The 20,561-nt window shown below is 41.6% G+C and overlaps 1 protein-coding gene across 4 annotated transcripts in view; it reads left to right on the plus strand.

Annotated features, from left to right (window-relative positions):
* Positions 1 to 20,561, plus strand: part of robo1 (roundabout, axon guidance receptor, homolog 1 (Drosophila)) — a 687,039-nt gene that overhangs the window by 624,966 nt on the left and 41,512 nt on the right. For all 4 annotated transcript variants that reach the window (XM_062060414.1, XM_062060413.1, XM_062060415.1 and 1 more), the window contains 4 exons: positions 1,944 to 2,110; positions 2,189 to 2,310; positions 14,729 to 14,960; positions 19,170 to 19,291. In XM_062060414.1, the coding sequence (XP_061916398.1) occupies positions 1,944 to 2,110; positions 2,189 to 2,310; positions 14,729 to 14,960; positions 19,170 to 19,291 (643 nt within the window). The remainder of the gene's footprint in view (positions 1 to 1,943; positions 2,111 to 2,188; positions 2,311 to 14,728; positions 14,961 to 19,169; positions 19,292 to 20,561) is intronic.

Consider the following 20,561-nt stretch of genomic DNA (forward strand, 5'->3'; position numbering starts at 1 on the left):
AGGTCCAACCACAGAATTTAGAGAAAGGAGGGGTGAGCAGAGCCCACAAAGGAGCCTCCGCGTTGGCTAAAGCGATATACACTACCGTTCAAAAGTTTGGGGTCACCCAAACAATTTTGTGGAATAGCCTTCATTTCTAAGAACAAGAATAGACTGTCGAGTTTCAGATGAAAGTTCTCTTTTTCTAGCCATTTTGAGCGTTTAATTGGCCCCACAAATGTGATGCTCCAGAAACTCAATCTGCTCAAAGGAAGGTCAGTTTTGTAGCTTCTGTAACGAGCTAAACTGTTTTCAGATGTGTGAACATGATTGCACAAGGGTTTTCTAATCATCAATTAGCCTTCTGAGCCAATGAGCAAACACATTGTACCATTAGAACACTGGAGTGATAGTTGCTGGAAATGGGCCTCTATACACCTATGTAGATATTGCACCAAAAACCAGGCATTTGCAGCTAGAATAGTCATTTACCACATTAGCAATGTATAGAGTGTATTTCTTTAAAGTTAAGACTAGTTTAAAGTTATCTTCATTGAAAAGTACAGTGCTTTTCCTTCAAAAATAAGGAAATTTCAATGTGACCCCAAACTTTTGAACGGTAGTGTATAGTGAAGCGCGTGTGTATCCTTTTGCGTGGGAACGTGTGTTACCTATAGTCTGCAACAAAATAGGAACTAGGGGACCCTTCGATGCAACCTCAGACTGTCAACAACCTAACCTTAGCTCAGTGGCCTTGTGGTGTGCGCCCCTGATATCGGTAGGTCGTGAGTTCAAACCGAGTCATTCCAAAGACTATAAAAATGGGTACCATTACTTCTCTGCTTGGCACTCAGCATCAAGGGTTGGAATTGGGGGTTAAATCATCAAAATAATTCCCGAGCGCGCCCACCGCTGCTGATCACTGTTCCCCTCACCTCCCAGGGGGTGGAACAAGGGGATGGGTCAAATGCAGAGAGTAATTTCACCACAACTAGTGTGTGTGTGACTATCAGTGGTACTTTAACTTTAACCTTAACTATGCGTGTGCATGTACAGCTCTTGTGGGCGATTTTGTGCACTTCCAGAGAAGAGGGGACTGGGAAGGACTATCAGCGAAGTGCGCAGAGCGGGGGCGCGGGATTTACAGTTTGAATTCAAGATTCAAGTACCCCAGCTTTACGGGACACAATATCACTCTTTGTGTTTCATAAGGCATCGATGCTTCAGTGTCGTTTGACCCATCACTAGTCACATGACTACCAAACATCATGCATTTGGCGCAGGATGACTTCCCGTTTCATCTCCCTTTGACTGACACATTCCAGTATAATATTGGCTTGGCAGCATTTGAACAGGAAAAGTGTTGTAAAAAATGAAAGTACCGTATTTTTCGGACTATAAGTCGCAGTTTTTTTCATAGTTTGGCCGGGGGTGCGACTTATACTCAGGAGCGACTTATGTGTGAAATTATTAACACATTACCGTAAAATATCAAATGATATTATTTAGCTCATTCACGTAAGAGACTAGACGTATAAGATTTCATGGGATTTAGCGATTAGGAGTGACAGATAGTTTGGTAAATGTATAGCATGTTCTATATGTTGTAGTTATTTGAATGACTCTTACCATAATATGTCACGTTAACATACCAGGCACGTTCTCAGTTGGTTATTTATGCGTCATATAACATACACTTATTCAGCCTGTTGTTCACTATTCTTTATTTATTTTAAATTGCCTTTCAAATGTCTATTCTTGGTGTTGGGTTTTATCAAATAAATTTCCCCAAAAAATGTGACTTATACTCCAGTGCGACTTATATATGTTTTTTTTCCTTCTTTATTATGCATTTTCGGCCGGTGCGACTTATACTCCGGAGCGACTTATACTCCGGAGCGACTTATACTCCGAAAAATACGGTATATGAATGTATTTTCCTCCTTTCTGCGTTGTGTCCACAGCCATGCATCAGGCAGCAGCTGGCAGACACTTGCAGAACACGTGAAAACAGAATCTTTCGTACTGAAGGCCTTGAAGCCCAGTGCCGTCTACCTCTTCTTAGTGCGGGCAGCCAACGCCTATGGACTCAGCGACCCCAGTCCCATCACCGATGCTGTAAAAACACAAGGTGAGAAGAACTTCCCCAGCCTTTTGTCACCCCCCGCCCCAGATATATTTTAAGAGTGTTACTATGGTTTGCATGCAGACATCCCTCCAACCAGCCAGGGCGTGGACCACCGTCAGATCCAGAGGGAGCTGGGGGAGGTTCTCATCCACCTGCACAATCCCACCATCCTGTCCTCGTCTTCCGTCAGGGTGCAGTGGACGGTGAGTGTGACTTTCAGCCCGCTCCCCTCCACACACACGGTTCATTGCCAGAGCGTGCTCGGAGCTTCACGAAATTATGTGCCGACGGTCAATTTGTCAGAGCGCTGAGGCGAGCTTAGGCGTTAATGTCCTGGCAGCCCGCAGGAAGGACGTTGCGGACGGAAGCTGACTAACATAGCACAGGACATGGCTTTGAGAGTCCATCTGGTTTCAGCTTTTGAGCTATGATCTGCAGCGTGGGCCACCTTAAAACACTCTAATGGGCTGATACCTACTGCAGTCTTGCCAGTCTGTGTCCTCTCAGGTTGGAACACAGCGGACGGCTGTTAGAGTAATATAAGTGAGAAGAAGGAGGCGGCCAACTCTGAAGTAGAAATGGCTTGCAGATGTTGAAGGTGGGAGGAAATGGACTAGCAGCTTACACCTGCCTAAAAATAAGCTTGTTTTCAAACTTTATTTCCCAGTGTGCTTGTCACCTTGATAGAAGAGAATAAGCCTTTATTAGTAACGCAATGGGGAAATTAAACTTTCACATCAGCAAAGTAGAGAACAGTATCAGAGTACTGTATACACTGTATGTACATACTGTTTATTAAGGGTGTAATGGCACTTGTATTTTAGAGGTGTCAAAATAAATTTGATTTTCAGATTAATCGAGACTCTTTTTTTGTAACGATTCTTAATCGATTCAAAACATTTATTTTCCATCCATCCATCCATCTTCTTCCGCTTATCCGAGGTCGGGTCGCGGGGGCAGCAGCTTAAGCAGGGAAGCCCAGACTTCCCTCTCCCCAGCCACTTCGTCCAGCTCCTCCCGGGGGATCCCGAGGCGTTCCCAGGCCAGCCGGGAGACATAGTCTTCCCAACGTGTCCTGGGTCTTCCCCGTGGCCTCCTACCGGTCGGACGTGCCCTAAACACCTCCCTAGGGAGGCGTTCGGGTGGCATCCTGACCAGATGCCCGAACCACCTCATCTGGCTCCTCTCGATGTGGAGGAGCAGCGGCTTTACTTTGAGCTCCCCCCGGATGGCAGAGCTTCTCACCCTATCTCTAAGGGAGAGCCCCGCCACCCGGCGGAGGAAACTCATTTCGGCCGCTTGTACCCGTGATCTTGTCCTTTCGGTCATAACCCAAAGCTCATGACCATAGGTGAGGATGGGAACGTAGATCGACCGGTAAATTGAGAGCTTTGCCTTCCGGCTCAGCTCCTTCTTCACCACAACGGATCGATACAGCGTCCGCATTACTGAAGACGCCGCACCTATCCGCCTGTCGATCTCACGATCCACTCTTCCCTCACTCGTGAACAAGACTCCGAGGTACTTGAACTCCTCCACTTGGGTCAGGGTCTCTTCCGCAACCCGGAGATGGCACTCCACCCTTTTCCGGGCGAGAACCATGGATTCGGACTTGGAGGTGCTGATTCTCATCCCAGTCGCTTCACACTCAGCTGCGAACCGATCCAGCGAGAGCTGAAGATCCTGGCCAGATGAAGCCATCAGGACCACATCATCTGCAAAAAGCAGAGACCTAATCCTGCAGCCACCAAACCAGATCCCCTCAACGCCTTGACTGCGCCTAGAAATTCTGTCCATAAAAGTTATGAACAGAATCGGTGACAAAGGGCAGCCTTGGCGGAGTCCAACCCTCACTGGAAACGTGTCCGACTTACTGCCGGCAATGCGGACCAAACTCTGGCACTGATCATACAGGGAGCGGACCGCCACAATCAGACAGTCCGATACCCCATACTCTCTGAGCACTCCCCACAGGACTTCCCGAGGGACACGGTCGAATGCCTTCTCCAAGTCCACAAAACACATGTAGACTGGTTGGGCAAACTCCCATGCACCCTCAAGGACCCTGCCGAGAGTATAGAGCTGGTCCACAGTTCCACGACCAGGACGAAAACCACACTGTTCCTCCTGGATCCGAGGTTCGACTATCCGGCGTAGCCTCCTCTCCAGCACACCTGAATAGACCTTACCGGGAAGGCTGAGGAGTGTGATCCCACGATAGTTAGAACACACCCTCCGGTTCCCCTTCTTAAAGAGAGGAACCACCATCCCGGTCTGCCAATCCAGAGGTACCGCCCCCGATGTCCACGCGATGCTGCAGAGTCTTGTCAACCAAGACAGCCCCACAGCATCCAGAGCCTTAAGGAACTCCGGGCGGATCTCATCCACCCCCGGGGCCTTGCCACCGAGGAGCTTTTTAACTACCTCAGCAACCTCAGCCCCAGAAATAGGAGAGCCCACCACAGATTCCCAAGGCACTGCTTCCTCATAGGAAGACGTGTCGGTGGGATTGATGAGGTCTTCGAAGTATTCCCTCCACCGATCCACAACATCCGCAGTCGAGGTCAGCAGAACACCATCCTCACCGTACACAGTGTTGATAGTGCACTGCTTCCCCTTCCTGAGGCGGCGGATGGTGGTCCAGAATCGCTTCGAAGCCGTCCGGAAGTCGTTTTCCATGGCTTCCCCGAACTCCTCCCATGTCCGAGTTTTTGCCTCCGCGACCGCCGAAGCCGCACACCGCTTGGCCTGTCGGTACCTGTCCGCTGCCTCAGGAGTCCTAAGAGCCAAAAGAACCCGATAGGACTCCTTCTTCAGCTTGACGGCATCCCTCACCGCCGGTGTCCACCAACGGGTTCTAGGATTACCGCCACGACAGGCACCAACTACCTTGCGGCCACAGCTCCAATCAGCCGCCTCGACAATAGAGGTGCAGAACATGGTCCATTCGGACTCAATGTCCAGCACCTCCCTCGTGACATGTTCAAAGTTCTTCCGGAGGTGGGAATTGAAACTCTCTCTGACAGGAGACTCTGCCAGACGTTCCCAGCAAACCCTCACAATGCGTTTGGGCCTGCCAGGTCTGTCCGGCATCCTCCCCCACCATCGCAGCCAACTCACCACCAGGTGGTGATCGGTAGAAAGCTCCGCCCCTCTCTTCACCCGAGTGTCCAAAACATGAGGCCGCAAATCCGACGACACAACTACAAAGTCGATCATGGAACTGCGGCCTAGGGTGTCCTGGTGCCAAGTGCACATATGGACACCCTTATGTTTGAACATGGTGTTTGTTATGGACAATCTGTGACGGGCACAAAAGTCCAATAACAAAACACCGCTCGGGTTCAGATCCGGGCAGCCATTCTTCCCAATCACGCCTCTCCAGGTTTCACTGTCACTGCCAACATGAGCGTTGAAGTCCCCCAGTAGAACGAGGGAATCACCCGGGGGAGCACTCTCAAGTACTCCCTCGAGTGAATCCAAAAAGGGTGGGTACTCTGAGCTGCGGTTTGGCGCGTAAGCGCAAACCACAGTCAGGACCCGTTCCCCCACCCGAAGGCGGAGGGAAGCTACCCTCTCGTCCACCGGGTTGAACTCCAACATGCAGGCTCTGAGCCGGGGGGCAACAAGAATTGCCACCCCAGCCCGTCGCCTCTCACTGCCGGCAACGCCAGAGTAGAAGAGAGTCCAGCCCCTCTCGAGAGAACTGGTTCCAGAGCCCTTGCTGTGCGTCGAAGTGAGTCCGACTATGTCTAGTCGGAACTTCTCCACCTCGCGCACTAGCTCAGGCTCCTTCCCCCCCAGCGAGGTGACGTTCCACGTCCCAAGAGCTAGCTTCTGTATCAATCAATCAATCAATGTTTATTTATATAGCCCTAAATCACAAGTGTCTCAAAGGGCTGTACAAGCCACAACGACATCCTCGGTACAGAGTCCACATACGGGCAAGGAAAAACTCACCCCAGTGGGACGTCGGTGAATGACTGTGAGAAACCTTGGAGAGGACCGCATATGTGGGTAACCCCCCCCCCCCCCCCCCCCCCTCTAGGGGCGACCGAAAGCAATGGATGTCGAGTGGGTCTGACATAACATTGTGAAAGTCCAGTCCACAGTGGATCCAACACATCAGCGGGAGTCCAGTCCACAGCGGGGCCAACAGGAAACCATCCCGAGCGGAGACGGGTCAGCAGCGCAGAGATGTCCCCAACCGATGCACAGGCTAGTGGTCCACCCGGGGTCCCGACTCTGGACAGCCAGCACTTCATCCATGGCCACCGGCCCTATGCAACTCCCCCTCGCAAGGGACAGGGGAGAAGAGGAGAGAAGAAAAGAAACGGCAGATCAACTGGTCTAAAAAAAGGGGGGTCTATTTAAAGGCTAGATTATACAAATGAGTTTTAAGATGGGACTTAAATGCTTCTACTGAGGTAGCATCTCTAACTGTTACCGGGAGGGCATTCCAGAGTACTGGAGCCCGAGGATCGGACCGCCAAGTGCCCTGCCTTCGGCTGCCGCCCAGCTCGCATCGCCCCCGACCCCTATGACCCCTGCTATGGGTGGTGAGCCCATTGGAGGGGGAACCCACGTTGCCTCTTCGGGCTGTGCCCAGCCGGGCCCCATGGGGACAGGCCCAGCCACCAGGCGCTCGCCATCGTGCCCCACCTCCGGGCCTGGCTCCAGAGGGGGGCCCCGGTGACCCGCGTCCGGGCGAGGGAAATCTGGGTCCATAGTTTTTATTTCTCATTGAGGTCTTCGAGCTGCTCTTTGTCTGATCCCTCACCTAGGACCAGTTTGTCTTGGGAGACCCTACCAGGGGGCCTTTGCCCCCGGACAACGTAGCTCCTAGGATCATTGGGACACGCAAACTCCTCTACCACGGTAAGGTGGCAGCTCAGAGAGGAGACATTTATTTTGATTTATGTATTTCCAGCCTCTCAGATCAAATCATATAGTTGATGTAGATCAGGGGTGTCCAAAGTGCGGCCCGGGGGCCATTTGCGGCCCGCAGCTCATTGTTTACCGGCCCGCCACACATTCTGGAAATACTAATGTAAAAATTAAAAATAACATTAAAAATGTGGAATGAGGTGAAATCTAACGAGAAAAAGTTGCAATGTTGACACAAAAGCTGCCATGCAGGCTGTTTATTTTTCTTTTGTCTTTCTTTATTTTTCTTTTTTTGCCATTGCTCAAAAAAAAAATAATGACAAAAAATCCATGTTATAATGAATTATTTTCAGGGCTCCAATTACTTCAAATATTTCATTTTAAAATGTTTCATGTGGTAAATATTGCATATATTGTGTAGTAGCCATATAAAAACATCAAAGTTTTCTTTGACAAAAGCGCATAAAACAAACAAAATAATTGTTCCAGCATAAAATCGACAGATATATCTGAAGTTGATCTCGTAACTTAAGTGATGAAAGTAAAAGAAAAACCTAATAAAAAATGTATCACTTTATGAGTGGGGCACCTTTTGGGTCCCAAATACATTTAGTGATTTTTTATTTATCTTTTCACTGTGATTACTCAAAAATATTAAATAATTAAAATCAATGGTGTCCTGCATTATTGATCTTTTAGGGCTCTAATTACTAATTATTGCATATTTCAGTTTTACTATAAAAAAACTAAATTGTTTTGACAGAAAAGCCATAAAACATTTTTTTAAATTTGTATTACTTTATATCAACTTGAAGTTGATATAGAGATTTACTGTAAGCGTTAAATAATTAAAAAAAAATAATAATCTGACTTATTTTTAACATTTTAATGACTGAGACCCGTTATGGTCCCCGGGAGCCCTAAAGGTAAAATAAATTTAAAAATCCATATATTTTGTTATGGTTTGAAAATGAAAAATATCAAAATGGCCCCCACATGCTTTAATTTTTCCGTGTGCGGCCCTCAGTGGAAAAAGTTTGGACACCCCTGATGTAGATGCACATATCTGCTGTACCGTATTTTTCGGACTATAAGTCGCTCCGGAGTATAAGTCGCACCGACCGAAAATGCATAATAAAGAAGGAAAAAAACATATATAAGTCGCACTGGAGTATAAGTCGCATTTTTGGGGGAAATGTATTTGATAAAACCCAACACCAAGAATAGACATTTGAAAGGCAATTTAAAATAAATAAAGAATAGTGAACAACAGGCTGAATAAGTGTACGTTATATGACGCATAAATAACCAACTGAGAACGTGCCTGGTATGTTAACGTAACATATTATGGTAAGAGTCATTCAAATAACTATAACATATAGAACATGCTATACGTTTACCAAACAATCTGTCACTCCTAATCGCTAAATCCCATGAAATCTTATACGTCTAGTCTCTTACGTGAATGAGCTAAATAATATTATTTGATATTTTATTATAATGTGTTAATAATTTCACACATAAGTCGCTCCTGAGTATAAGTCGCACCCCCGGCCAAACTATGAAAAAAACTGCGACTTATATAATCCGAAAAATACGGTACATATTTACTTTAGAAAAGAAAAGTGTTAAATAATTATCTTGCCCCTTATTTGTATTTTACCTTATTAAATGTTCGGGAAGCATTTTATTAAACAAAACCAGTTTTCTTTTAAGTAATTAATCAGATTAGTTTATCTGTTTTATGGAGGAATGTAGTTAGTCATAGAACTGGCATCCAATGTTATAAAGTATAGATTTTGAATCGATAATCGTTTTGAATCGAGTTACCCCCAAAAATCGAATCGAATCGTGTGTTCCCCAAAGATTCGCAGCCCTAATGTATTCATGTTAAATGTTTTCAATACAGAATATTTGGTATTGTATGTAGGCATACCTAAGAACAGCAAGTGTAACTGTGTTGCGATATACTCCAGTCACGAGTCTTCTCCGCAAACAAAGTAAAGCAGGAGCCATAGCTAGTAATAGTGCCAAAGAGAAGCCATTCCAGTAAAATACTTGATGTTAATGTAATACTTAGATATAAATGGTAGCTTTACATTACTAAATATGTGCTACGTATGAAGGTGTGAACACCACAAAACAACGGGAATACAGAAGCAGCATTATACGAAGTACTCTGTGGGCCTGATTTAGTAAAGGTTGGTCCTTTATCAAAGCATGCAAACTTGATAGCACACGCAAAGCTGATCTACTAAGCTCGTGCACAGAGGATTGTGTCTCCTAAATGAGCGCGTCTGTCTTCACTTATATGCAGAAAATATGCTGATCATCAGAATGAACACAATACTGGGAGGATGAGATGGAAATATAATCATTTAGCGCTCGCAATGCGATTCATCAAGACTGGAGATCTTCTGCGGCCAATATTTTGCGTCTACATTTAGCTCGTCTAGAGTATTAGTGGAAACTGGCACAGTTACCCACAAAAAAGAGAAAAGAGGTGATCGTGCTGCTAAAACAGACGATGGACAGAGACTCCTTCGTCTGTGTGCTGTGTGTGCGTCAACATATTTGGATTGTCTGAAATAAGAAAACATCAGATATATCGTCTAGGCTGCAATATCATTTTTTGTTGCCTAAAATGGTTTTGGTGTCCGTTGTTTTTTTTTAATTGCGTTCGTTTTCTCTGATATAAAAAAAGGCCTTGCAACATACAGTACAGGCCAAAAGGTTGGACACACCTTCTCCTCATTCAATGTGTTTTCTTTATTTTCATGACTATTTACATTGTAGATTGTCACTGAAGGCATCAAAACTATGAATGAACACATGTGGAGTTATGTACTTAACAAAAAAAGGTGAAATATTTGAAAACATGTTTTATATTCTAGTTTCTTCAAAATAGCCACCCTTTGCTTCAAGCACACCTGTGAAGTGAAAACCATTTCAGGTGACTACCTCTTGAAGCTCATCGAGAGAATGCCAAGAGCGTGCAAAGCAGTAATCAGAGCAAAGGGTGGCTATTTTGAAGAAACTAGAATATAAAACATGTTTTCAGTTATTTCACCTTTTTTTGTTAAGTACATAACTCCACATGTGTTCATTCATAGTTTTGATGCCTTCAGTGACAATCTACAATGTAAATAGTCATGAAAATAAAGAAAACGCATTGAATGAGAAGGTGTGTCAAAACTTTTGGCCTGTACTGTACATTTCCATGCACTCATACATGCATTTTGGATCATTCCAGACGACATCAACGACATGTCCCAGGGTCCAACTAAGCTACGGTGTGCTAAAAATAAGTTTCTGTTTTCTAGATTGAATTCTATAAACCAAAAGGTGGCGTGTGCTGCATATTGCACAACATAAGGAAACACTTTGGACCTTTGGATGAGGGTCTCTTTTAGGCACCGCCTGTATAGTCCACGCAAAATCCTCATTCAAATATGCCGGTTTTGACCACTTTTGCAATTGTTATCAATTGCCAATGCAGTTTTAGTAGATTACCCGCAATACTCAAATAATAACATGTGCACATAATGATATGTGCAATGTTGTATTTTTTACACACTGTTTAGTGCGTGGTATTTGGATTTTAGCAGATCAGGCCCTATTAGTTCTATATAAGCAGTTGTGAATGAATACTAGTAATAATAATGATGATCAACAGTGTTGTGGTAATTATACGGGGGTTATTAATATTAATAAACAGATTGCTGTGAACACTCCAGACAAGACATTCTAGTCAAGCAGCATAATTCCCACGTTTTTTAAGAGCTAAAGCTTTTTTCCAATATAGGATTTATCGGTTTTATATGTTCCTTTGTTTTGTGCTTTTGGGCTAATCATAACCACCTGAGCTGGCAGCTTATTTTTTTATAGGATAGCGTGTTTTAAAACCAGAGCTGCAAACCTTCCACCGGGACTTACGAGGATATTAGCCTGGTGGTAACTGCCGATCATAAAACTACTTTAATTAAACTAACAGAACGACGACTTGCCTTACAATGAAGCGTATCCCGAGTTGACTTGATGCTGCACAAAAAAAAGCTCCCTGGACTTGAATCAAGGGAGAACACGCTGCACTGGGAGAACTGATCCTTCTTTAACCAGTCCCAGACTTCCAGGAACCCTCTGGCCAATGACCTCATAGTGCGGTCGGTGCAAATGGCTGCGCCGTTCCAAAATGCCAAAGTGGCACATTGACAGGCAGGGGGACGTGGATGGTCGCGTGACAAGTTGGCGCCGTGGTCTAACAGACTCTTAGGTGTGCTGGTCTCACAATTGCATTGCGGTTTTGGGATGCTACTGTGCACTCAGCATCTTTTTCCATCCTAAAGCCATGTTTCCATCAAGCAGTTTAGGTTGCTAGCTAGAAGGAAGTGATCTGGCTGAGTGGCTACCACCAAGTACTAACATAGAGCAGACGATTCATCATAGTCATTGTAATATTTGACAGTACAGGGCAAGGAATGACAAAAGAAATACACAGAAAATGCAATATTATACTCCAGTCTCCTCGCTCCCTTACTGTGGCCACTATGCCTCATACTCGTTGTAGTTTGTTAATGTTTCCTCTTCCAATTCATTTCAACACACAAATGCCCAAAAAAATAGAGTGAAAATAACAAAAAGCCATGAAGAAAACATCCAAAACTCCAAACCTGAGTACTGTCATTCGTCACCATGCATAACTAGCCAAAAGAGCTGGCACATATTGTTGTTGTTTGTTAGGGCTGTAATGATTCCATTAATTCAATTCAGAAAAAAATAACTATCTTTATTAAGTAATGCAAATTTTTTAAAACCCATTTCGCAATGTGCTCCCTGAACTTTAAATATATAGACATTGTTTCTGCAAGGCTGCTGCAATAGAGCATAAATGAGAGTGCTTAGATGTCATAATTTGTGTAGAGGTGAACAGCGAAGGGCTTTTTTAAAATTAGTATCAATATTATTATGTTAAAAGTACACTTTCAGTGTTAATATGCATTCATTAGCGAAAAAAGGTGACAGTTATGACAAGTAGAAAAATTGTTGCTCATTTCAACTATTTTCATAATGAATACCCATTATGGCTATAAAGTGTGTTTTACCCGATTACTCGATTAATCGATCAAACTTATAGATAGATTACTCGATTACTAAAATAATCGATAGCGGGCGCTCTTTTAATAGCTTCATTGAGAACAGATATCGCAGCCATGATGTTCGTTTTTCTACTACCACTTTTCCGCACCGTTTTGTTTAGGTAGAAAGAAAAGGTACGCTAAGTAATTGGTGTGCAGGAAAAACAAATATATTTTCATTACAAGTGTTGGGCATAATTTGGATTTAGGCGATTTCTGGTTTCAATTTCAGTTCTTCATTTCAATACTGATTCTTTTTGAAGAGGCAGGGTCAATAATGTACTATTTTCACAGGGCTATTTTCAAGCAGTATATAAATATCAATCTTTTGCACTTCAATCAATCAATCAATCAATGTTTACTTATATAGCCCTAAATCACAAGTGTCTCAAAGGGCTGTACAAGCCACAACGACATCCTCGGTACAGAGCCCACATACGGGCAAGGAAAACTCACCCCAGTGGGACGTCAATGTGAATGACTATGAGAAACCTTGGAGAGGACCGCATAACAGTGAAAGCTAACACCGTATTTGCGTATGATGTCACCCAGCGGCAGCATGTAAATACTAAAGAGTGCAGGGCCAAGAACCGAACCCTGGGGAACTCCGCACGTTACCTTAACATAGTCCGAGGTCACATTGTTATGGGAGACACACTGCATCCTGTCAGTAAGATAAGAGTTAAACCAAGACAAGGCTAAGTCTGACATCCCAATACGCGTTTTGATACGCTCTAATAAAATATTATGATCAACAGTATCGAAAGCGGCGCTAAGATCAAGAAGCAGCAACATAGATGACGCATCAGAATCCATCGTTAGCAATAGATCATTAGTCATTTTTGCGAGGGCTGTCTCCGTAGAGTGATTTGCCCTGAAACCGGATTGAAAAGGTTCACAGAGATTGTTAGACGCTAAGTGTTCATTTTTTTAACATGTAAAGCGACTTTGGGTACTTAGAAAAGCGCTATATAAATCCCAGGTATTATTATTATTATTATTATTTAGCTGCTGTGCGACAATTTTTTCGAGAATTTTCGAGATGAACGGAAGGTGGGACACCGGCCGATATAAATGAATATAAATGTTATGGTTCCTTTCCACGGAAGTACACTTTCACTAAGGTTTCACTTTATTTTTGAAAACTTCATAAACACATTTACACATATTCTGTTGTTTATGTGTTAAAAATAGGGGGCTTTAAACTGCCGATTCATATCAGCCTTGAGTTAAATCGGCCGATACCAATAATTATTTCAAATTATTTATTAAAGTTAAAGTACCAATGATTGTCACACACACACGAGGTGTGGTGAAATTTGTCCTCTGCATTTGACCCATCCCCTTGATCACCCCCTGGGAGGTGAGGGGAGCAGTGGGGAGCAGTGGGGAGCAGCGGTGCCGTGCCCGGGAATCATTTTTGGTGATTTAACCCCCAATTCCAACCCTTGATGTTGAGTGCCAAGCAGGGAGGTAATGGGTCCCATTTTTTTATAGTCTTTGGTATGACTCGGCCGGGGTTTGAACTCACAACCTACCGATCTCAGGGCGGACACGCTAACCACTAGGCCACTGAGTAGGTCATGTATGGCGAGTGCTATTGACAATGTGATAAAATCAACACAATATATAAACTAATTCCTTATTCTCTTTTATTACATACAATTGTTTGATTAACACAAAGTCAAAAGTACACAATAAAAATATATATTTTCATAAAATAAAAATATCTAATTACTCAAATTGTTAATTTCATGTTAATACCTGTTACTTTCTGCTGTTCCATCTACAGTTCTTAAAATTTACCAAGCAGTTATTTATTGATGTTGTTTCAACCGAGTTTAGCTGCTAGCTTAGCTATTAACTTATTTGTTTCTGCTTGCTCTTCCGCTATGTGTTTACATGTGTCATGATCCGTGGCCCGGATCATGGTTTTGTTATATTCTGTTAGTTTTGGACTCCCTTAGTTCCTGTTTATTAACTTAAGGGAGCGGCTCCACACAGTGTATGGAGATATAGCAGCCTCTGTGGAAGCTATTCCTTCTGGCCAATGGACTGAGCATCACAAATAGGAATTGACGTTCCGGTAGTATAAAATAATATATTGCGAGAATTGGTTTGAACTAAGAATCGTTTTGAATTGAGAATCGATTCTGAATCGAATCGTCACACAGGAATTGAATTGAATCGCGAGTTGTTGCAAGGTTCATATCCCTAATAAGTGCGATACTGACTGGTAATTTTGGTTCCTTATGGCAGTGACTCTCAAACTGTACCACTAGTGGCACACCAAATAATCAATTGATTAATGTACAGTGTTTTATTTTCCTCTATTCAAACAGAGTGTTACTGTTCAAACTGTGTGTAATGTTACAATGGCCAAAAATATTAAATATACTTGTTCAATAAAATATCTGCCTTGTTTTTAATGAATGCTTAGGCGTACTACGCTACTGTATTTTAATGGTGATCATTATGGTGGTACTTGGAGAGCCAGGTGTTTTCTGAGGTGGTACTTGGTGAAAAAAGTTTGATTACAATGAAAACAGTAAAAGACTCAAACAAGCTAACACCACTGTATTCCCGTTTTGTCCACCAGGTGGAGCAGCAGTCGCAGTACATACAAGGCTACAAGGTGATGTTCCGCCCTTCGCCAGAGGGTCAGCAGCGGAGCGACTGGGCCGTGTTCGAGGTGCGCACGCCCGGCGAGGACAGCGCCGTGGTGCCGCAGCTCCGCAAAGGCGTCACGTACGAGTTCAAAGTGCGGCCCTTCTTCAACGAGTTCCAGGGCACCGACAGCGAGGTCAAAATCGGCAGAACCCTGGAGGAAGGTGCGCTCGTGTGTGAATGTGTGTGCTTTAGCGCTTCAAAGCTCGCATGTGTGCACGCATGTTTTCATGTTTACACAATTTTATATGCACAGCTTGCTTGTGTGTGAGCACATAACAGCTGTTCACACCAGGCAGAGGTGGTGGGGGGGGGGGGGGGTTACGGGGAAAATGTGCGACATTTAGGTATGCTGGATGAGCGCTTTAAAAAGGGCCTTATGGAAGCTCATGTGCGACACACAGGGCGTGGCGCTCGCTCAGCACGGAACTGCACATTTTAATCGCCGGCATACTGTGGAGGAAAAATGTGCCCGCAGAGTGTTTACTTCTTTGCGTTCTGATCTTCTCCCTCCTTTGATCGCCCCAAACATTATGTTTTCTCGACAGCAGGGGAGGAAAGAGTTTACATCTTTTACCTCGCATACAGCAGTTTATATTAGGGGCGTTATCACCAGGCCAATCCTCACCAGTTCTTAATGATGAACGGACACAATGAACAACCGACATAGATACTATAGGTACTAAATGGGATATTTAAATCAGGGGTGTTTAAACGTTTTCCACTGAGGGTCGTAGTTATTTTGATATTGTTCATTTTCAAAAGCAATACAATATATAGTTGTTTTTTTTAAGTTTAGGGCTCCTTTCAAGTTGGGTCCCAGGAACCTGGAAGGGTCTTAGTCATAAAAATGTCAAAATATATTAAAAAACTAATTTTATTGTATTTTTTTTACGTTTTATTCTTTTCTGTTAAAACCCTGTTTTTTATGGCAAAAACACAAAATATGCTATATTTTTCCCAAAAAACTTTTCAAAGTGGAATATTTGATGTGAAGTAATTGGAGCTTTAAATAATTCATAGCACAATTGACTATGATGAATTGTATTTAAAGATATGTATTTTTTCTTTTTTTTAAGTCACACTAAATGGTAAATGGTAAATGGGTCGTACTTGTATAGCGCTTTTCTACCTTTTTTAAGGAACTCAAAGCGCTTTGACACTATTTTCCACATTCACCCATTCACACATTCACACACTGATGGCGGGAGCTGCCATGCACGGCGCTAACCAGGCCCATCAGGAGCAAGGGTGAAAGGTCTTGCTCAAGGACACAACGGACGTGACTAGGATGGTAGAAAGTACAAATTAAAAAGATGGTTTGATAAAAACAGACTATCTTTGAATCTCAGTAAAACTAAAATAATGCTATTTGGTAATAGTAGAAAAGAGCATCGTACACGAATACAAATAGACGGAGTAGACATCGAAAGGGTAAAAGAAACCAGATTTTTGGGAGTATTAATAGATGATCAAATGAACTGGAAATCTCATATACAAAAGATACAACATAAGGTGGCAAAAAACATTTCAATAATGAATAAAACAAAACACGTCCTGGGCCAAAAATCACTTCATGTTCTCTACTGCTCGCTAGTGTTACCATATCTGAGTTATTGTGCAGAAATATGGGGAAATAACTACAACTACATTCGCTAACCGTGTTACAAAAAAGATCAGTTAGAATAATACATAATGTTGGATATAGAGAACATACAAACCCTTTATTTATTAAGTCAAAAATATTAAAGTTTGATGATTTGGTAAAATTGCAATCAGCTAAAATGATGTACAAAGCAAACTATAACCTGCTACCAAAGAATGTACAACAATTCTTCTCAACTAAAGAGGAGAAATATAACCTTAGAGGAAAAAACAATTTAAAACATTTATATGCACGTACAACACTTAAAACTTTTAGCTTATCAGTATGTGGAATCAAATTATGGAATGGATTAAGTAAAGAAGTTAAAAATTGTACTGATATGATCCAGTTTAAGAGGTTGTTCAAAATAATAGTGCTTACAAAGTACAAAGAAGAAAAATTATGAGAAATACTTCTAACCTTATTAAAAATAAGATATTCTTCATCTCAGTATGTTAATAATGACTGAATTAATTAATTACATATTATAAAACTGTTGTGTATACTAATTCATAGATGTTATTTTATTATATAAAAAGGTCAGTAAATGATTCTATATCATTGTAAACGCTTTGAAGTGGGAAAGGGGTAGGATTAAATAAGCTTTGCTTCTTCCTACTCCTTTTCGGGCATGATGTAAAATGAAATGATATGAAATTGTGTGACGTATTAAGATGTAAGTGTGTTCATGTTCGAAATAAACTAAAGAAAGAAAGAAAGTGGGGATTGAACCAGTAACCCTCAGATTTCTGGCACGGCCACTCTCCCAACTTCGCCACGCCATCCCCTAACACTAAAATGATTGGGCATCCAAAAGGGTCCCACTCATAAACCTCTTTAAAATATATATATATATATATATATATATATATATATATATATATATATATATATATATATATATATATATATATATATATATATATATATATATATATATATATATATATATATATTTTTTTTTTTTTTTTTTTTTTTTACTTAAGTCTCTAGATCAACTTCAGGTCTATCCGACGATTATACATTTTTATTTATTTATTTATGTTTAGTTTGTTTTTTTACCAACACACAAAATAGGCAATATTTTCCCCAAAAATACTTCAAAGTAGAATCGTAGATATGAAATAGTTGGAGGCTTGAATAGGTCAATAATTTGTAACAACATTGACTCCAATTATTTTTTATTTTTTGAGCAATAACATTTTTTAAAGAAAATAAAACAGCCTCCATGGCAGCTTTGTTTTATTAGTGTCAAAATTGCAACTTTTGCTTGTTACATTTCACCTGTTTGCTCTTTTATTCCACTTGTTTATGTTATTTTTTTCTTGTTTAATAATTTTTTCTAAATGTGTAATAAAATAGCTGTGGGTCGCAAATGACCCCCGAGCCACACTTTGGACACCACTGCTCAAAAATAATCCAAAAGCTTGCTTACCCGCGACCCCAGGGGCGTCAAAGTGGAGGGGCAAGTGGAGATGTTGTACTACGGCCCTAAGCAGCACAAGGGCCCCCCGGGCTTTTGTAAAGTTTGACGATTTGTTGTTTTCCATTTAAATATGTAAGTTGTGAAAAATGACTCCTTGACTTTAATATACAATTAATATATAATGTTATTATTGAACAATAAAAGGGTTGCTTGAATTAAATTAAGATTATCAAAGATGTCAACAATGCAAAATTATTCATTGTACCTGGATAGAGACAAACACTTCATTCAACGTAGACGTCATAAAGTCATCAAAGTTCACCTGTAAGCATCCACACACAACAACATTTTGGTGCAAGGATGAGGTGAATGTCAAATATAATCTATCTATCGGTGGCAGTTTAGGAGAGTTATGTACATGTTCCAGTTTTGCATCACATTGCCCATAACTGAGGGGCGTTCAAGGACCCTCGATTAATGTCAAAACAGAGGCGTCACTAGTTTTCAAGGACGCAGGGAGGCTTGACCCCCAGGAGGTGCATTAATAATAATATAATCATAATAATAATTATGTGTTATGAATTGTATTACCCACTGATGATATTTATACTTGAATCAGCTAATATCTACTTTACACTCTAAAGTAAAGGAAGACTTTACAGATTTATCAACATATTTCATAGAAAAATGAAAGGTTAAATCATTATTTTAATTCATATTCTGGCCACTTTCTAGTGAATTTGTTGGCACTAAAACAACTAACTTTTTGTTTTTTAAAGAAAACCAAATTATTTTGGGGGGGGATTATCTATACATCTTCCAGTCTATAAATGTTAACCCCATATTTTAAAGCCAAAAACCTAATCAATGTGTTTACATGTGTTTTAAAAAGCTGGTTTCAACCAAATTCACGTGATAGTTTGTTTTGAGAGCATGTAAACATAGCAAGTGTGTAGGTATGGGGCAGCAAGGGTGGCCCAAATGAGTCTTGTGTATGGGGGCCCAAAATGTGGTGCTGCGCCCCAGCCCTCCACTACATTTACATACGTGATAAAGATGTGCCAGTTGTTTAATTGCAAATACTTAATGACAGCTGCCAGCTTGCACAATAGAAACAATTACAACATAAGAATGGAGATAATACACAGTCAGATAAGTATGCAGTGTAGACACACAAAAAGTACATAGATTTTCCATATGATGAATATTCTTTTGTTGTCCTGCACCAGGAAATGCTGCACAATGCTGTATAAAGGTGTGTAATAGGCTTTTTTTTATTCCTTTGTCTATCCCCTCCTTTAGCCCCCAGCGCGCCGCCCCGGGAGGTTACAGTGGCAGAGAGCGGCGACAATGGCACCACCATCGTGGTCTCCTGGCAACCCCCCCCAGAGGAGGAGCAGAACGGCGTGGTCCAGGAGTACAAGGTAACCCAAAAAATAAATCTTATCTCAGGTTGAGCAAGTGGGATGTGTAATGTACACAAAGACACAAAAGAGGAGACGGAATTAAAAAAAAAAAAAAAGAGGTATGCGACAGAGTCAGATAACAGAGGAGGAGACATTGCACAGACGTGGAAATAAATTCCCAGAGGAGAGGTACCTTTATGTGTGCCAGACGCCCTCAAAGACAGCAGCATGAGAAGAGGAGCAGAACGCTGTGAAATAGTGCCACCTGCTGGAACATGCAACAATTGATGCCAAATGAATGCACAGTGGGCCAATTTAAGATGTTTTTGATTAGCATGGTGACAAAAATACATACTGTGTTCTGTACTAAGTTAAAGAGATCAATTCATAAGTTATGTAAGCATGGATAGCCATCAGAAAACTAACAAAAAAACATCCATGCCTCCATCCATTTTCTACCGTTTGTCCCTCTCGGGGTCGCGGGGGGTGCATTTTAATCATAAATATTCACAAACTGTGAAAAAAAAGTAATGGATCTGCATAAAAAATATTAAACAGAAAAACAGATTGGATTGGGTTTGTATGTCTCTTTTCTAAAAAGTATTATTATGTCAAATAATTCAAATTGTATTTTATTTTTGTTGTATTGTAATTTTTTAATGACGGTTCATAATTGATCAATTTTCATTACATTCAACTTCTGTATTAAGTTAAAAAACATTTCAGTATTCACAAACTGTGAACAAAAAAAAGTAATAGATATCCATCAAAAATTATTAAACGGATTGGGATTTCAATGTCAATTTAATGTTCTTTCAAATTTTATTTTATTGTATTGTAATATCTTATGATGAGTCGTAATTAAATGGTAAATGGGTTATACTTGTATAGCGCTTTTCTACCTTCAAGGTACTCAAAGCGCTTTGACACTATTTCCACATTCACCCATTCACACACACATTCACACACTGATGGCGGGAGCTGCCATGCAAGGCCCTAACCACGACCCATCAGGAGCAAGGGTGAAGTGTCTTGCTCAAGGACACAACGGACGTGACAAAGTTGATATAAGGTGGGGATTGAACCAGGAACCCTCAGGTTGCTGGTACGGCCACTCTCCCAACCTCGCCACGCCGTCTCCAAATATAATTATAATGAAAACAATATATTAATATATATATCATATATTAATATATAACTAATAATAATTGATTGATCAATTATCAATCAATTAAATCTGAATATATTTATGAACTTTTGGTGAAAATCCACACATTTTACAAAAAAA

This window comes from Entelurus aequoreus, linkage group LG10 (assembly GCF_033978785.1).
Source record: "Entelurus aequoreus isolate RoL-2023_Sb linkage group LG10, RoL_Eaeq_v1.1, whole genome shotgun sequence".
NCBI lineage: Eukaryota > Metazoa > Chordata > Actinopteri > Syngnathiformes > Syngnathidae > Entelurus > Entelurus aequoreus.